The sequence below is a fragment of the Diachasmimorpha longicaudata genome, chromosome 3, assembly GCF_034640455.1.
Source record: "Diachasmimorpha longicaudata isolate KC_UGA_2023 chromosome 3, iyDiaLong2, whole genome shotgun sequence".
In the NCBI taxonomy this organism is placed as follows: Eukaryota; Metazoa; Arthropoda; class Insecta; order Hymenoptera; family Braconidae; genus Diachasmimorpha; species Diachasmimorpha longicaudata.
In genome coordinates, this window is record NC_087227.1 from 10246170 (window position 1) to 10262785 (window position 16616).

At 41.1% G+C, this 16616-nt stretch overlaps 5 protein-coding genes across 9 annotated transcripts; 1 reads left to right on the forward strand and 4 right to left on the reverse strand.

Moving 5' to 3' along the window:
- The first annotated feature begins 235 nt into the window (after positions 1-235).
- Positions 236-8063, forward strand: LOC135160699 (DNA mismatch repair protein MutL-like). Of its 2 annotated transcripts, XM_064117536.1 has the most exons (7): positions 236-353; positions 427-1903; positions 1980-2092; positions 2176-2299; positions 2393-2725; positions 2829-2992; positions 7929-8063. In XM_064117536.1, exons 1-7 carry the CDS (start codon positions 306-308, stop codon positions 7968-7970), a joined length of 2301 nt encoding a protein of 766 aa, XP_063973606.1. In that variant the 5' UTR covers positions 236-305; the 3' UTR covers positions 7971-8063. The 2 variants fall into 2 exon arrangements, with proteins under 2 accessions (XP_063973606.1, XP_063973605.1); XM_064117535.1 differs by lacking the exon at positions 7929-8063 and having other exon boundaries at positions 2829-3202.
- On the reverse strand, positions 3021-7549 carry LOC135160700 (endoribonuclease CG2145-like). Of its 2 annotated transcripts, XM_064117537.1 has the most exons (6): positions 7389-7549; positions 6492-6593; positions 6184-6273; positions 4507-5629; positions 3625-4054; positions 3021-3549 (listed from the first exon to the last, which is right to left on the reverse strand). In XM_064117537.1, the coding sequence occupies exons 1-6, from the start codon at positions 7441-7443 to the stop codon at positions 3316-3318; spliced, it is 2034 nt and encodes a 677-aa protein (XP_063973607.1). In that variant the 5' UTR covers positions 7444-7549; the 3' UTR covers positions 3021-3315. The 2 variants fall into 2 exon arrangements, with proteins under 2 accessions (XP_063973607.1, XP_063973608.1); XM_064117538.1 differs by lacking the exon at positions 6184-6273.
- Positions 8064-8066: 3 nt separating the features above from the next.
- Positions 8067-11001, reverse strand: LOC135160708 (endoribonuclease CG2145-like). The gene is made up of 5 exons (XM_064117569.1): positions 10778-11001; positions 10144-10719; positions 9352-9697; positions 8818-9235; positions 8067-8722 (listed from the first exon to the last, which is right to left on the reverse strand). Exons 1-5 carry the CDS (start codon positions 10827-10829, stop codon positions 8489-8491), a joined length of 1626 nt encoding a protein of 541 aa, XP_063973639.1. The 5' UTR covers positions 10830-11001; the 3' UTR covers positions 8067-8488.
- Positions 11002-11404: 403 nt separating this feature from the next.
- Positions 11405-14868, reverse strand: LOC135160698 (endoribonuclease CG2145-like). Of its 3 annotated transcripts, none has more exons than XM_064117530.1 (6): positions 14746-14868; positions 14304-14678; positions 13381-13884; positions 12476-13310; positions 11938-12355; positions 11405-11794 (listed from the first exon to the last, which is right to left on the reverse strand). In XM_064117530.1, the coding sequence occupies exons 1-6, from the start codon at positions 14795-14797 to the stop codon at positions 11561-11563; spliced, it is 2418 nt and encodes an 805-aa protein (XP_063973600.1). In that variant the 5' UTR covers positions 14798-14868; the 3' UTR covers positions 11405-11560. The 3 variants fall into 3 exon arrangements, with proteins under 3 accessions (XP_063973600.1, XP_063973601.1, XP_063973604.1); XM_064117531.1 differs by having other exon boundaries at positions 13669-13884; positions 14746-14867; XM_064117534.1 differs by lacking the exon at positions 13381-13884 and having other exon boundaries at positions 14746-14864.
- Positions 14869-15562: 694 nt separating this feature from the next.
- Positions 15563-16611, reverse strand: LOC135160726 (stimulated by retinoic acid gene 8 protein-like). The gene is made up of 3 exons (XM_064117591.1): positions 16451-16611; positions 16167-16307; positions 15563-15883 (listed from the first exon to the last, which is right to left on the reverse strand). Exons 1-3 carry the CDS (start codon positions 16500-16502, stop codon positions 15750-15752), a joined length of 327 nt encoding a protein of 108 aa, XP_063973661.1. The 5' UTR covers positions 16503-16611; the 3' UTR covers positions 15563-15749.
- Between the last annotated feature and the right edge of the window lie 5 nt (positions 16612-16616).

The window sequence follows — 16616 nt, forward strand, 5'->3', positions numbered from 1 at the left end:
GATAAAAAATGACGAAGATATAGACGATTAATTGTACCTATTGTCTCAGTCAATCAATATAATTAGTCGACAGAACAATGGAGAATTTTGTTGGTCGGGATAAAAAAATGCCATGTCGAAAATATCGATCGACAATGAGTCGCCCGTTGCGAACGATGAATAGCAATGCATGGGGATGAAAAATTTGTCTTCGATTAATCGATAATCCTTCTTAATCCATTAGTTCGGTGTCCGACTCGTCCGCGTCCGGGTCCATCTGATATTTTTTCACGAATTTTCGCGTTTTCTGAGGCTTCTGTTGAAAGATGTCTGAATCATTCAACACAATTGTTCACAAGTGTCTGAAGGCTCTCGTAAGTAAAATATTTCTATTTCCATTGTTCCAAAAGAATGGCATTGAGTTAGCATTCCCTCGTACCGCGATAGGTTACGACTTCTTTGAGCACAAGTGCATCTTGCATCGTTATTCGTTTTCACGAGAAAGCCCTTCGTCTGCTTGTGGGTGATAACGGGGAAGGCCTGTCCCCCGATGATTTGGGAAATATTGCGAGTGAAAAGAATGCACCGGCATTGAGGGCATCTGATGCTCTGCGATTGTTCGAGAAGAACGTTCTGGCGTTGCGAGCGGTTACAGCCTCCATATTTGTTATGAGCAGATACAAAGATTACGATACAGTTGGACAGATCCTGACGAAAGATTTGGTTTGGAAGAAGAGCTCGATCCCGAGGCGTGCATTTCCGGGAACGACCGTTTCTCTGAGGTTTAGCCGAGACAAAGGCGATGCCACCAGAGTTCATTTCCATGAGCTGAAGGCCATTGTTGGGGCTTTTGCATTGAATAACCCTCACGTATTCTTTTCACTGTGTGACGACGAAAAGAAGGAGACAATTTTCCGAATTAGAAGACAGAACGAAACCATACACACCCTACAAACAATCTGCAATCAACCCCTGGCTCCTGAAAAGATTCATTCCATTCAGAATGAGAGAATAAGAGATCGAGTTCTGACTGGGTACTTTGGCTACGACTGTTCTCGAGAAATTATTCAACGAATATTCTTGAACAACGAAGAAGTGAACTGTCCAGAAATCAAGAAAATCATCATCACCAACTACTTGAAGACTGTGAATTCCTGTGGCACTGGGAATGGTCTTCACTTCAGCCTGAAGAAGGAAAAAATTCTTTTCCTGCTCTACATCAACTCTCCGGATGGCTCCCTCCAGAATTTGGTCGAGGACGAGGGGTTCTTGGAGACTATGGAGTTACGTATCGTCAGGGCACTTTTCCTGCAGCTGGAGGCAATCCCTCTGAAGGACTTGAGGGACAATTTCCTATTGAAGGTCAATGAGCCTGTCACGAGGCAGCGAAAGGACTCGAAAAAACGAAAGACCAAAGAAGGGGAGCGTCCAGTCTTGAAGAAGAGATTTGCCTCAGACCTGAAACAGGTCAGCCTGCCTTTGCTCTGCTTCACCTGCAATAAATTTCGACCCTCGACGATGAAATATCAGAGCTCTCACAAAGGGATCAAGGGAGATTCTATGGGAAATGCTATTAATGAGCCTAAAACTACCTGTGATGTTGAGATCATCTCGTTGATCGAAAGTCCCGAAGACTTTGAAGAATCTGATATGAGTATACATGATGGGGGAGGGGCACATGAAGCAGGGGTAAAAGAGGGAAACTCCTGGGAGAACTCCTATGACCTGGAGGATCTTGGTGAGTGGTCTGATTGGATTTATGAAGGCTCTGAGAGTCATGAGTTTAATCAACAGATGTATTACAATTTTTTACCCCAGAAACTTCGACCTCTTCTCCCCGTAAAGCAGCAGTTGACGAGGAGAGAGACTTATGATCCCTCGAGAGACATGGGGGGCCTCAAATGGAACAGGAGAGAGCATAAAAGTGAGTAATTCTTATTTCTCAAAAGGAATTTTCAATTGACCACATAATCGGCAATCTCATTACTCATTAATTCTAGTTGAATACGGAAATTTATCAAGACGTCAAGACTCTCATATCAGACCCTGCAAAAACTCCCAGAAGAAAAGAATAGAACTAACCTTGGAAAAGTCAATATTAAAGAACATGAAGGTAATTACCACAATAATTGTATTAACGGATCAGTGGAATCTTTGAATTTCGAATAATAGAAATGACATGACCGTTTGTTCCAGGTGTTAAACCAAGTGAATAAGGAATTCATCGCTGGAGTGACACAAAACGAGAACAAGAAATATCTCCTCATCATTGATCAACATGCGATGGATGAGAGAATCCGTTATGAGGCCCTTCTACGAGGTAGGGCTCTTAATTAGAAATTCAATGAAGGCGATTATCTAATCAAAACATCTTTCAATAATGAATAATTGAGTTTTGTAATTTTCGTTCCAGAATACAGATATAATCAAAATACTCTATCGCTGTCCCATCTGTATTGCCCACTGGAGATTTCAGAACTCCCTGACGAAGTTATGCCTCTGATACTAACGAACTCACAAGTGTTAAAATGTTTTGGTGTCACATTCAAGCAGAAGAGCAGAAACAGTGTAGAAGTGTCAACAGTGCCAAACTGTTTCTTGTCAAAAAAATGCAGCAAAACGGCGAATACAATGAGAAGTGTTAAAGAATTGATCATCGAAATTGGAGAGAAGTTGATCCGCAAGAGTGGTGTGAAGTGTTTGCCTATTGTGATTCATAATGCTATTGCTTCAGAGGCTTGTCATGGTAATTTTTTTTTTTCTTTTTGAGACTGAGATGAAATTTCGTGAAGGGCAATCCATCAATAATTTTTCTACAATCGCCTATTTATTTCTGTCATCTATCTCAGGTGCTATCAGATTTGGTGACGTATTGAACGTGAATCAATGTGAAACCCTTGTGTCTCACTGGATTGAGACGGAGCTACCGAATCGCTGTGCCCACGGTCGACCAGCAGTCGTCCCCTTGATGGAGATAAACGCCTACAGTCGGAGACATCAGAAGGTGTTTAAGGTAAGTGGAAAGAAAATTATACAATGTCTTTGGTTGTTTGGACTTTTACTGGCGAATATACGTCCATTTCTACTGATTTCATTTAGTATTTGTTCGTTACAAAATCTCGTTGAATTAGAATGTTATCACATTGGTATCTGAAGCATTCGGACTACCAGCTGGTTCCTCTTACGATGAGGTTCACTCAAGTATCACCATTTTTTTCATAAATCATCATATCTCTTAATGGATCATTATAAAATTGTTCATCCAGTCCGTAAAATTTAAATTTCAAGTTTAACACATTAAAAAAAGTAAAAATGGTAAACTATTGAGAGGACATTTTAAATCTCTGGGTACGCTGACACCAGAATGTCTGTCCCCAAATAATTTACTCTATTAGAAATGATCGCGAAATCAGTGCCACCAAGTTTTATCGGACAGGGGTAATTCGGTCGGGTGTAGAAACACATTGTATACAAAGCCATCTCCAGCTCTGGTGATGTGCCAACAAAAATTGTTGTGACTGGCTGGACGATTTCATTAAGGGTCGATCGAAGTTTCACGATTGCCCCTTTCTGTAACAGAAAAAAAATCGGTTCCACGTAGAAATTATTTTCCCGCAAGTCTTGCAAACTTCTCAGTTCACTTACATCTCCAAGAGACTCTTGCTTGATGTATCCCAAGTAATTCAGCTTCTTCGCGGCCTCCTGTTTGGCGTAATACACCCAATTATGCATTCCAATGATCTCCTTATCGAATTGTTCGGCTAGGAAGACCGTTTCGAATCCAGAGCTTCCAGCGTCTGCATCAATTCTCTTGAATTGAGTGAACCAGATACGCCGTAAGGTATCCTTGAAATCATATTCATCGTTTGTGACGTATCCCTTCTCCGCTAGGAATTTCAATGTTTCCTGCATTATCTCCGTTTGCATAAACTGATCCAAGAGATCGTTCTGTTCCTTTCGCTTTTCTGGTGTCACGATCTCCTTGACTTTGATATCGAGCTCGTAGTTATCATGCAGAGCGACGACTGCTTTTATTGTTGGAATTTCGTAGGCTTCGTCTTTAACAGTTAATAAGCTGCCACAGAAATAGGGAAAATTAATAAATTGGTGGGTACTCTTGGGCTGAAGAGGAAAACCGGTTCCAGACAACAGTTAGATATTTTTGAGTGGTGCCATTACGTTTAAACCGAGTGATTCTACGACCTGATAAGGAATACATTTATGAGATGTCCTTTAACATTTAACCTGAAACAAACTCATCTGCTGCTTATGAATTAACCAAAAGAGAGACTCAGGGGCTCGTCCATTCCTCTTACATTATCGACCAGTCAATAATATGGAAAAAATACTGAAATTATCGTTAGCCCATTTAAGTAAATCATTACCGGGATTCCCCTGCTTCTGTGGTCTCTCAAATGTCAAAAAGTCATAATATTGAAATGACATTTTTCTTCAATATCAAACAACTACAATTTTCCCTAAAATTTCGTATGGGTTTAAATTAGAAATTTGAAAAAGCATACTCACGGTTCAGCAGCATCATCAGTGACACTGTCATCTGTCTTCTGACCCTGCAAATTCATCGTGATATGCTTAAACGCATTATTTTTATCTTTGCTCAACAAGTCCTCAGTCAGCTTCTGAATCTCTGCTTTGGTAATCACGTATCCCAGGGGACTCGGAAATTGAGCTTCCTCACTGGGAGGATTAGCCGGTTTCGGTACCTCTCCACTCGCCGGTTTATCAGGACTGGCATTGGTGTTGGAACTCTGACTAGGTTGTTCTGGAGCCGGGTTAGCAGCGGGTGCCCCAGCAGCAGGCGCAGGAGCGGATGCAGGGGCAGCCGCTGCTGGAGCAGCTGGTGCAGGAGCTGCGGCTGCTCCTTCAGCAGCGGGTTGCGGGGCACTTCCATTATTGTAATAATTATTATAAGTGATCTGGGTGTGAGTAGAGGCCGGAACTCCCACAGCTCCACCCCCTCCGCTGCTACCATAGTGTCCAGAATTTCCGTAAATTCCTCCAGGAATAATCCTGTTGACGGCAGCGTTGACACCAGCAGTGACAGCACCGAATACAAGAGCTTCCTTGGCTAACTGTCCTATTCCTGGTCGGGATGATGCACCTTGGACGAGTATTGTTTGAGGTGCATGACCCACTGGAGGATTGTATCCGACCCCAGGAGATACTGAATGACTCTGATAAGGATTGTAGGCTGGAGGTGCGTGATATCCTCCTGGTGATTGGTATCCACCGGGTGCGTGGTAACCTCCGGGCGATTGGTAACCACCAGGTGCATGGTAGCCACCTCCGTAGGATGGAGGAGCTCCATATGATGGCGATCCATATGCAGGAGGTGGTCCGTACGGCTGATTGTGGCTCTGTGGGTGATATGTCTGACTGTACGGAGGGGGATTGTGACTACCTACGGACGGATTATACGGTGGTGGTGCTCCTTGATGTCCTGTGTTCGTCGAAGGATTGTTGGGCTGACCGTTGGCTCCGTAACCACCCGAGGGCTTCCAGTTGGAGTTCTGGACGTTGGTTGCACTTGTCTTGGAGACGGTATCGGATACTGGGGCCGAAGGCTTCACGTTTGATGTTGGGGTTTGCTTCGGCGGGACGTTCCAACCGATTGTTCCGGTGTTGGAACCTGTGGGAGAGATTCGTGAGTGATTCCGGGGAGGGAAAAAAATGTTACGGAGTGAAGAATTATTTTTTTGAAGAGGGAAGATCTCTTGTAACGAATCTGTTAGAAAGTCGGGTTGTATGATCACCAGAAATTCATTCTGCTAGGCACTGGGATGATTTTAAATTTACTTCGCTAGAAAACGATCCTCTTTACCAGAAAAAAACCTCGTCATCAGTAATTAACATTTCAAAAGAAGAATGAAGTTCACATAAACAACAAATAAAATTGACTCCAATTAAAAAATAGCCGGTAATATTCGTTTTGATGTGCGAGTGATAAATGACGAACATTAGTGATTTTTCAATAGTAAGGGAGATGAGTCATAAAAACATGTAAACATGGCGTAAGGGAATCGACTTATGTAATTAGGTGAATCATGGATTCAATAGTTCGGCGGAGAGATAACGGCAGATGTGTTATTAATGACGAGATTATTAATGAGACTCACTGGTTCCACAAATAATTTTATCATATCGCAGGTATTATAATGAAATGTGATGGGACTAGTGAAGTACCTGGACGACGATTCTCAGTTTTATGATTTTTTTCTTGACCAGCCCCGGTGAGTTTGCTTGCCCAGTTTCTGTACTCCTGTCCCCTTTGAGCTTCAAAACATTGAAATGATAGGTAAATGGAAAACTACGGAACCAACTGCAGTTATTAGTTCCACATGTCATCATTCAATTGTGATTCAATGAAGTGAATGAGATTCTGAGATCCCACACACATACTTAAATTCAACGTAAACTTCCAGAAAGGTATTATATGAATGCTGAATGGTAATGAATTGAGGAATCGTGTGATTTGTATGGGAATGCGTTACCTTGAGAGTGTTGAGGCCGTGATGTTGTCCTAGAGTAAGACGAACCACGATTGTGGCTATTGCCTCCTCGACGGCTGCTACTTGTTTTCCTTGCATCGATGCCTAAAAATGTGAGAACCAATTCGTGAAGTCGGGGTAATAAAGAGAGAGCTGGGAATGAGACAAACTTGACAGAGAGAAATACTCGGTAAAAATTGAGAATCTCCGGATTGACGATCCTGGAATTCAACTATCGTCTAATGGTGAAGAAGTAGATTTTAATTTCTATTACGCCAGGGATGTGGATTTTTATTATTTAATTGTTTCATTATCAACTCAAGAAAGTTGGAGAAAGTTCTGTTGCTGAAGAAATAATTGAATAATTCCTGACTATTGGACGAGCAGATTTACGTAGAAAACGCCGGGATAATTCGTTAACAAATTAATTTAGGAATCATGATCCAAGAAAATTGCCTCTGATGCTGTGAATTGAATAATTCGTCTATGAGACATGGAGTTCAATTTAACACTTTATTCTGAATTGTTTGTCCCGAAGTATCGGAGTACTGCGTGGTACTGTTGTCGTATACAGGCCAATTTTTTGCAATCTAGAGAATTCGTAGAAAGCGTTGTAGCACGTTACCAAAGACAAGCAATATTTTATGCGATGATTTATTGCTTAGAAATATTATTATTCTTCGACTTCCTCAGATCCCCTTTATATCAAATATTCGGCACAAATTCAATTGCAATTGAATTTGAATTATTCTTGAAGTTATTTCACACGTTTCCCATCAAATATTTTGGAAGGCTAGAATTGTTCGTTCAACCGAATGGAATTCCGATGTTAAACTGAAATCTGAGTCCTCCGAACGATTTCAGGCGTTTTTTTTTATTGAAAGAATTATTGTTACTCACCACTAATAGCTAGCACAGCAATAACGAAGATAAAGAGTAACCACTTCATCTCCATGCTGAGGATATGACAATTATTGTTTTCGATTTGAGATTCCAAGTGCTGAGGATAGTTTCTCCTTCACTAGCAGAGACAAAACTGACGGTCAGTTTGTACCAGAAGGTAGGGATCTCTCATGACGTCTTATAAAGTGAATCACTCGTAGGCTTTCTCTTTCCACTGACCGTTGCCCAAGGTGGGGGACCACTGGAAAATCGAGTTTGTTTGGGCGTTACAACTAGTGTGTGGCTTCAAACACGACTGAGTTGTTTGAATAGACAGCCTTGAGAATATACGAGTGATCTTGATTTTCAGTGATTTTTTTGTTCCGGTCTAACGCATTTTCACGCTGAAAACTTCTGGTTTTATTTATTTAAATCATTCCCCGAAGGCTTGGTCGCACTGATTTGATGTTTCAGACTAACATTATGAGGTTGAAATAAGGTGTTAATAGGCGCATCATTGTTGTGGAATTGGCCTGTCACTTTTATGTATTTTTATAGGAAAAACTCAACTTTGGATCATTGAGGAGGCACTTTAAGTAATAATAATTAACAGCGGAAATATTGAACTGATTATTCCAATGAGGAGATAGGGTATATCAATATTTCATATATATTATAGCATTGGAAATGTATGACTCTCCGTGTAATGACTTTATTGTTTAATGGAAATAAAACAGTTTCCATCAGATTACTTAGTAATGAGTGTATCGAAAAGCGTTAAATATTGATGAAAATATTGTTTTATAAAACGTGATTGATCAGTTTGCTACATAGTCCTTCATATTCGTTCGTCATTATCATATAAAAAATAGAATAGGAATACGATCTTAACTTAAAAATGTTTAACTATTTTCTGACCAGTTAATTTCAATGGCGGGACCATAGGAAATTAACGGTTTCGAAAATTAAAAGACATTAGTTGCTAAAGCTTTGGCATTGTTCTTTAAAAAAATGCGTTCTTATGTAGAGAATCCCCACGGCTTTGATACCAATAGGGGAACTGCCTATACCGACATTGGCTCTTCAGACTTTCCAAAATTATACGAAGAACGGGTCCACTAAAGGACAAGAACCCCAATATCGATGAGATCCTTTCCGGAGTCTTGGAAACTGTGAGTGTAAATATGAAATTTATTTCCTCCAAGTGAGATCGGACAAAAGTCGTCGGGTCTGGTGTAAAAGCAGATAGTGTACAGGGCCATTTCGAATTCCGGAGACGTTCCAATTAACATCGTTGAATTATTTTTCGTTACGTCTCTCATGCTGAAATTCACACTCAGTAATTTCGCTTTCTGAAAATTAAAAATTGCATCATGAACCCTTTCATTCAAACAATATTGTAAATAAGTCTTATTCTTCATTAACTGGAAAGAAATGGATTACATACATCGGTCAGATTTCGCTCTTCAGTGTACCCCATATAATTGATATTCTTCAAGGACTCTTCGTATGTAAAATAAATCCAATTTTGCCCTCCAAGTAAATTCGAATCTGGGTAAATTTCGGCGAGAAATATTCGCTCAAATCCGGAGGTGGTTCCTTCGATTTTTGTGAACCAAATGCTACGCAGCACTTCTAGCATTTCAGCCTCAGTCGGTCCAAAATAATCCTTGCTTGCTAGCCAGTTCATCGCGTCTTTCATGGGAGTTGTCTTGAGGAAGGTATCCACGAGCACATTTTCCCTGTTTTGCTGTTCAGTTGTAATCGGTTCCGTCAGGGTCGAATTGATTTCGTAATTATTGAACATTTTGTGAAGTGCCCTGACGGTTGGTAGGTCATACAAATCCATTGATGTATACATCAACCTGGCAGAGTTATTAAAATATGTTGTTATTGTATTTTGTTCGTTCAAAGCCATGGATTTTGATTTAAGGAGATTCAGGTGGAGTTTATGTAAATAATTTATTCTCTTATGACTTACGGGCCTGATGCCTGATCTGTAGAATTTTCCGATGTCACCTGGTTCTGCAAATTCACTATGCAGTAGTCCTTCAATGTTGATTCCTTCCTGGTGAACAGGGCTTCTGTCAGGTTCATCAACTCTTCTTCAGAAATATCGTATTCAATGGGAGATACTGGTATCTCGGGAGTGCTATTGCTGTCTCCTATTTGTCCTAGCTGGGGAGGATGCACCGGTTTATGATCACCCGCATCCTCGGTCATGGTGGAAGGAAGTCCAATAAGTGAGCTAGGTCGTAGAGGTGATGGGGCATCCGTTGATTGGAGTGTCGAGTCGGATTTCGGGGTCACTGGAGTCGATGTCTTTTCTGGAAATGAAGACACTGAATTTTCTGTTCCACAATTTTTATAAAGCTTATGAATTGCCCCTGAAGTTATATAAATCCTTGTCCAAGTCTCGGATGGAACACAAATTTAAACTGATCTCTGACGTTTGCTCAAAGAGGACATTAACTTATGCTTATGTGGCGTGACTCGAAGTTCCGGTGTAGATGGACCCATTAATCAAGAATTCAGCTAATCAGTAAATAAATGATCTTAAACATATATTTTCACTGTAGGTTGTACATTGTCCCAATCTTTTTTAGTGATTCATATCAGCCATCGCCTCAGCTGCGATGACCGGATGAGTGTCATTATTTCCAAAATTATAGCCCTACCATCCAGTAAATTTCTCATGTCTTCTTGGAAGTCATTCCTCCAGTACCAGATTTTGAGGAATTATTTATACAGAATTGAAAACAAAATTACAAACCTGAGTGTGTTTCCGCTCCATTTATATCCTGTACTACTCCACGACTCCAACCCAAGTCTGGCCCGGGTCTTTCAATTTTAACTAGCTTGAATAGACCTTCTGAATTTGAAGCTTCACCATTCCACCAACGGCTTAACGCCTCTGCGTCTAGTATAGGAAATAAATCATCGTTATGTTCATGCCTTCTGAATACCAAGCCGGTGTCCTTATTATTGAATATATCCGGAGGAGGGTCGTTCACGTCAATCGATTCTGGTGTTGAAACCCCATCAGATCCTAGATGTTGATCAGATGATTCTGTCCCATAATTTCTGCTGGCGGATCCAAACGACAGAGGATTCCCAGACCCGTAGCTATGACCACTATTCAATCCACCAATTCCATAATTCATGGAATAGCTTCCACCATTACTTTGTCCGTTACTATGTGTTGAACCATAACTGTCATAGCTCTGACTGTGAGTGGGAGTATGGCTATTTGTAGAATGTGTTCTACTGCTACTTCCGAAAATACGTTTGAAAAAACCTCCGTGACCACCTCCTCTTCTACCTCCTTTACCTTTGGCTGCTGTAATATCTAAAATCAAACTTCATTTATATAAACAATCAGTGTTGACGAATTTTGGTGAACTTACAGATGCAACAGACAATTGTTAGGACAAAAATAACGAGTCTTTCACTTTTCATGATACTGTGGTCACAAATTTGGAGTAAGTTCGCCGCACGTTGTTGAAGTAGGACTGATCTCCGGTGCTCCGTTGTAGGGATTATATATGTACTCGCCGGCTATCGTAGATATGTGCGTCATTGTGAATGACACGGAATTCCCCACGAAACGAATTAGATGCCCAAGATATTAGGCTTTTATTACTCTTTTAGAGTTATTATTTCTCGCGTGAATTAGGGCACGAAGTGGGCAATGTTTAAGAACCAAGAGAAAAAATAAAATAACGTAAATACTGTCATAGTTATTTCTATCGCTATTGACTGAAAATCTTTCAATAACATAACGTAATTTCTAAACGAAATTCATAGTTTTTTATGAAGAAAGACCCTGGCCCTGGAGCGAGACCTCTGATCTGGGCTTCAGCTGCCTAATACGTCTTTGCTTTGTATTTCTAAAAATCTATCATATACCGTGACCCATTTGTAAAAAATATATACATGAATGTCAATGGGAGTGAGAGGTAGATGATAAAGGGGAGAAGAAGAATAACGTTTTTTAACCCATGCTAACATCTATTGCAGATCGACATACAAAAATTAAAGTTACTACACTCTTATAAAATGAAAAAGTCATATCGGGCCCAGTTATAAAATAGGATTATAGACATATCTATGAATCTAATCGTTGTTCAAATATTCATCCTTAAAGTACATGTCATTTTTAAGTTGATAATCACAGGGGGTACAATTACTTAAAATGCGACGATACCAACGTCGATTAGATCTTTTCCGAAATATCGAAAACTGTGAGTATAGAGATAGAATTTAGTTCCTCCGAGAGAAACTGGACAGATATCATTCGGTCTGGCATAAAAGCAGACGGTGTACAGAGACATTTCGAGCTCTGGAGATGTCCCCACCAGCATTGTAACATTCTGCTTAACCGCATCTCCCATTTTTACGTTGATCTTCAAAAGCATCGCTTTCTGCAAATAATAATCGAGCATATAAAATAATTAAAAATATAATACGAGCGGTAATAGATGTAATTGTATTAATTATCAAAAATAAGTGAAAATTCCTTTCATGGAAATTGGAAATGGGCTTTCATAGAGAAGTTCAAGCTCACCTCTGCTAAAGCCCGCTCTTCCGTATACCCCATGTAATTAATCTCCCTCGAAGGTTCCTTTGATGCGAAATAAATCCAGTTTTGGGCTCCAATGAAGCTTGGCCCGGGGTAGAGTTCTGCTAAGAAAATTCTTTCGAATCCAGATGTGGCGCCGTCGATCTTAGTTAACCACATGTGACGTAGTGTGTCTTTCATCTCGAAGTCATCAGGCTCGATGTAGTATTTACTTGCCAACCATTTCATTGCCGTGAGCATGACATCTGTATTGAGGAAGGTATCCAGCAGCAAATTCTCTTGTCTCTTAATTTCCGAGGTTGAGCTTTCTTTCAATGTCGAGTTGATTTGGTAATTGTCAAACATATTTTTCAGAACTCGCACTGTCGGCATGTTCTCCAATTCTGGAGTCGTGTACATCAACCTGAAAAATATATTCGAAGGACGAATGTGTAGATTACCTTTTCAAGAAGTATTTTCAATTTTTTTACTAGAAATTTCAATGAAAAAATCGTCAAACTTATGGTGATAGGAATTAACTTACTGGGCTGGTGCTTCGTCCGTTACATTTCCCGGTTTCACTTTATTCTGCAGATACAATGTCACATACTTCTTCAGGTTCATTTCCTCTTTAGAAAAGAGAGTTTCTGTGAGTCTCATTAATTCATCATCGGAGATATAGTATTGAGGGGCTGGTGGAGCCTCCGGTGCGACTGTCACGCTCTGATTGGTGCGATGAGCACCGACAGGAGCACTAGAGGCAGGTGGTGGTGCCGGTACCGAAGGTAGTCCACCCCCTACAGGATTGGGAAGACTTCCTGAAGCCACAGGTGGGGGGATTCCAGGTGCCCCAGACTGAGGTAAACCAGCTGGAGGATAGCTTCCAGAGTTACTTGGATTATAGCTTCCTCCAGGACTCCCTGGTGTGTAACTACCAGGGTTACCTGGCACATAAGCCCCCGGTACACTTGGAGGCACTCCTGGAACCCCTTGTCCTTGATCGGGTCCATAATTATTGTAAATGATTGTCGTGTTATTCGTCACCGTCGAACTTCCAGCTGGTTGAACTTGAGGACTGGAGCTTCCATAGTGATGGTGATGGGGTGCTCCATTGATTAATCTGTTGACTCCGGCGTTGACAGTTGAGAACACTAACGCTTCCTTCACCAACTGTCCAATTCCTGGACTGGAGCTACTCTGACTGGGCAGGATGATGGTTTGTCCTGGGACATAGGGTTGGGACATTACAGGACCTCCGTAAATATGGGGAGGTCCATATTGCGGAACTCCTGGTGGCGGTCCATAGTGTGGCACTCCTGGTTGCATTGGATAAGGATTGTTGTGGATCATTCCGGGCTGAGGCATCGGATGGTATCCACCTAAGGGTGAAATTTGAGTTTTGTCCATATGTTTACGACTAAATTGATAACTTGGAAATTATTTCTGCACCTGGATAACCTCCTTGGTAACCTGGGTGCACTGGATAGGATGGCGAATGGGGCTGCAAGTGTGGAGGTGTTCCCAAGGGTGCCGAGTGATGTGGTGGAGTAATATGAGGACTGCCTATACTTGGATTAAATCCAATGTGGGGAGTGTTTGGTTGTGGCATGCCATTAGGATGACCAGATGGATACGGAGTACCAGGCTTGGGTATAGGGTACGGAGGGTTTGATATTGAAGGTGGGTGTGGTACAGACATGCTTGGGAATGAAGAATTCTTTGCATGAGTGTTCTGACCGTGGGGTATAACCGGTGGATAAGGGCGGTGAGGATTCGTGTTGGAATTAGACGGGTATCCAAAACCTCCAGGAGTGCCTATCGGTGGCGGTGCACCTGGATAAGGCTTTGAGTTGGGATGTGATGGATAAGGATTCGTGTTTGAGTGACCTCCCGTTGGACTGCCAATTGATGGTGGTTTCATGCCAGGATTGGCCCAGTCTGGATAAGAAGTTCCTGGAGAGAAGAAGCAGAAGTTTGCTCACAATTTGTGTAATTGAGTGGAGCGTACGGCCCTGTGGGGGATTTCGAATTCAATCATCACAAAATCAAGTTATCCGATCAGACATATAGACATCATGACCCTATGAACCGTTTCTTCGAATTTCGTAACATTTTAGACTAGTTGCAATCAAAGTTAGAAAATCAACATGAGGAGCAAAAACAAAACTTCGATTTTGAAATAAAAATCGCCGTCTCGACTTCTTTTCTAATGTTTCCTGGAAAGATAAGCTTGATTTTAGTGGTCGGGGAGCAGGTCACACCACACACAGATTTGTGGAATCAGACGTCATTCCAACATCCTCAACTGATAATGAATGAGATATTCATAAGGAAATGTGGGAAATTCTAAAGAAAAAAATTCCTTATCTGACCTGGTCGTGTCCGACCTCCACCTTCGTTGTTTATGAATATACTGCTGCTGTCTTTTGAATTGGTTACCCCTGGAAGAGGAGCATTCGGCTTGGGTACGTTGCCGTGTGGTGGGGGCACATGCACTGAAGGATGGAAAATTGGTGGAGAAATTCCTGGTGATGGTTTGTGAACTGGAGGGGAAGATTGGATTGGTGGTTTGTAAACAGACGGTGAAGGTACGTGAACAGGTGGATGGTAAATTGGAGTTTTCGGTCTGGATCCACCATATCCGCCACCTCCCCGGCTACCCCCGTAGCCACCACCACTTCGGCTTCCGCCACTTCGACTTCCACCACCTCGACTTCCACCCCTACCGCGTCCTCCATCAATTAAATCTGAAAGCACATGTTCTCATCTTCTACTTCTAAATTTCTTTGAGAAATAATGGATAGACAAACTTACGGATACAGCAGAATGCTACGAGCACCAGAATATAGAGCACTGTGAACTTCATCGTGATACACCAGAGAAACTCCAACCGAAATGAAAAACGACGTGCTGGACGCTCGAGCGTCGAACAACGACTAGCGTCTCCATTCCCATACACATTAATATTATTCGCCGGCTTCTGGTGAGTCGCACAATCATCAACATTCTGAGTAATTCATCAACAGAATTTCCAAGACAATTTTTATGACTTTCAAGATGTGTGCGCAAGTGTCGCGACCTCTTGAGCTTATCTTTTTTGGAGATAAATTAGTGCCATGGAGTTAAATGCGTAAATACTCAATTAGTTCTTAATGCTTCAGCTGATTAGTCGTATTACTCAGAATGCGAGAATCCCTTTCCTCAATTAATTTATTATCAAAGTGGATTAAGGGTTTCAAGATAAATTTGTAGTTCGCCTGGTTACAGAACCTTTATGACGCGTAATATTAATTAAAAGCAATCGAAGGACTGCTAACAACCCCTGAGTGATTTGTCACTTCTCAATCAGTTATGGAATGAGTCACCTCGGTGTAATCATTCGCATCATCAATGAGAATAAAGTCTGCCGGGGATTATATCTATAGTGTGATAGACAATCACGCGCGTCTTAGGAAAATTGATACAACTGACGTACATGTACGATATTGGTAGATCTATGCCAGTTATTGATTCATTAGAACTCCATTTATTTATTAGTAATTCACCCCGTGTTCTACAATCAGGGCATTAGCAGCCACCAAAATTAGTACTCTTATGCCAGCAGAACATATAAATAAACAGAGCCATAGTGTATTTTTATGAAGTTTTTTATTTTCACAAAAGTGTTGGAACAATATTGACTTCTTTTCCAATACATATGTCTACCAATTAGAATTCAGAATAGTATCTATTCAGCTTGGGTATTGTATTTCTATCCTCATTTTTAATTTTGTGAAATTAATTGAAGCAAATGAGGAGTGAAAACTGAATTATAAACATCAGTGGCCATAAATATGTAACCTAGCCCTTAGATTGTCAACAAAGTTAGGATCACCGATGTTCTTCCGGATGAAATCAATAGGACGACCTGATTCTTCAACTGAGGGCTTCGGAGGTTTTACCTCTTCCTTATCTGGAATTAAATTGAATAACTTAAGTAAAGTGGGGTTTTTACTATCGTTTTGCTTCGTGCGCTCGTGATTTAACAATTGACCACGTCTTTGCCATTTTTGACACTAAGAAATACTGGAAAAGCTTCAATGAAAATTACGTGGAAATTCCCTAATTCACCAACGAGAATAAAGGGCCGATAAAAATTGTAGAAGGTCCAGGCAAAATTACGGAACCCCTCGTAATTAATCCGCAGAAAAATTTAGATTATCTGGGGTATCGTGAATTTAAAAAAACAGGTCAACCTTCTTCGTATTCGTATTCGTATTCGTATTCGCCTTCTTCGTCACCTTCGTCACCTTCGTCACCTTCGTCACCTTCGTCACCTTCGTTCGCCCTGCGCTTGCGAACTTTTTCCGCAGGTCTGGCCTCTGCTGTGTCTGAAACTAAATGTGATACCTCAATTAGAGATGAACTTTTTGTGCCCTTTGTCTTGGTGCTGTTCCTCAGGTATTCAGGCACGTTATAGTAATGCAAAGGTTCAATGAAAATCATGTGGAAGCCAAGGAAACGTATTTTGGATACTTACAGATAGTGCAGACCACTAGGAGAGCGAGGGCGAAAATAATTGTCACCTTCATTGTTAATGGAGATACTTATGAATGAGTAGATCAATAAGTAGTCGAAGTCGTAGGAAAGAGTTCGGTTTAACTTCCTTCTATTCGGTGCCGGTCTTTTATACAGAGCGAATTTAA

What these genes read in the sequence shown, in the direction of transcription:
- LOC135160698 (XM_064117530.1), bottom strand. Translation starts at nt 14,797, where the DNA reads ATGAAGTTCACAGTGCTCTATATTCTGGTGCTCGTAGCATTCTGCTGT. An exon ending in TTACCAAGGAGGTTATCCAG is followed by an intron (nt 13,311 to 13,380) that starts GTGCAGAAATAA and finishes TTTCACCCTTAG; the next exon opens with GTGGATACCATCCGATGCCT. An exon ending in ACGGACGAAGCACCAGCCCA is followed by an intron (nt 12,356 to 12,475) that starts GTAAGTTAATTC and finishes TATATTTTTCAG; the next exon opens with GTTGATGTACACGACTCCAG.
- LOC135160699 (XM_064117535.1), top strand. Translation starts at nt 306, where the DNA reads ATGTCTGAATCATTCAACACAATTGTTCACAAGTGTCTGAAGGCTCTC. An exon ending in GAACAGGAGAGAGCATAAAA is followed by an intron (nt 1,904 to 1,979) that starts GTGAGTAATTCT and finishes CATTAATTCTAG; the next exon opens with TTGAATACGGAAATTTATCA. An exon ending in TTATGAGGCCCTTCTACGAG is followed by an intron (nt 2,300 to 2,392) that starts GTAGGGCTCTTA and finishes TTTTCGTTCCAG; the next exon opens with AATACAGATATAATCAAAAT.
- LOC135160700 (XM_064117537.1), bottom strand. Translation starts at nt 7,443, where the DNA reads ATGGAGATGAAGTGGTTACTCTTTATCTTCGTTATTGCTGTGCTAGCT. An exon ending in ACGGCCTCAACACTCTCAAG is followed by an intron (nt 6,274 to 6,491) that starts GTAACGCATTCC and finishes AATGTTTTGAAG; the next exon opens with CTCAAAGGGGACAGGAGTAC. An exon ending in AACTGAGAATCGTCGTCCAG is followed by an intron (nt 5,630 to 6,183) that starts GTACTTCACTAG and finishes TCTCTCCCACAG; the next exon opens with GTTCCAACACCGGAACAATC.
- LOC135160726 (XM_064117591.1), bottom strand. Translation starts at nt 16,502, where the DNA reads ATGAAGGTGACAATTATTTTCGCCCTCGCTCTCCTAGTGGTCTGCACT. An exon ending in CCTAGTGGTCTGCACTATCT is followed by an intron (nt 16,308 to 16,450) that starts GTAAGTATCCAA and finishes TATCACATTTAG; the next exon opens with TTTCAGACACAGCAGAGGCC. An exon ending in CGAATACGAATACGAAGAAG is followed by an intron (nt 15,884 to 16,166) that starts GTTGACCTGTTT and finishes ATTTAATTCCAG; the next exon opens with ATAAGGAAGAGGTAAAACCT.
- LOC135160708 (XM_064117569.1), bottom strand. Translation starts at nt 10,829, where the DNA reads ATGAAAAGTGAAAGACTCGTTATTTTTGTCCTAACAATTGTCTGTTGC. An exon ending in AACAATTGTCTGTTGCATCT is followed by an intron (nt 10,720 to 10,777) that starts GTAAGTTCACCA and finishes GTTTGATTTTAG; the next exon opens with ATATTACAGCAGCCAAAGGT. An exon ending in ACAGATCAGGCATCAGGCCC is followed by an intron (nt 9,236 to 9,351) that starts GTAAGTCATAAG and finishes TAACTCTGCCAG; the next exon opens with GTTGATGTATACATCAATGG.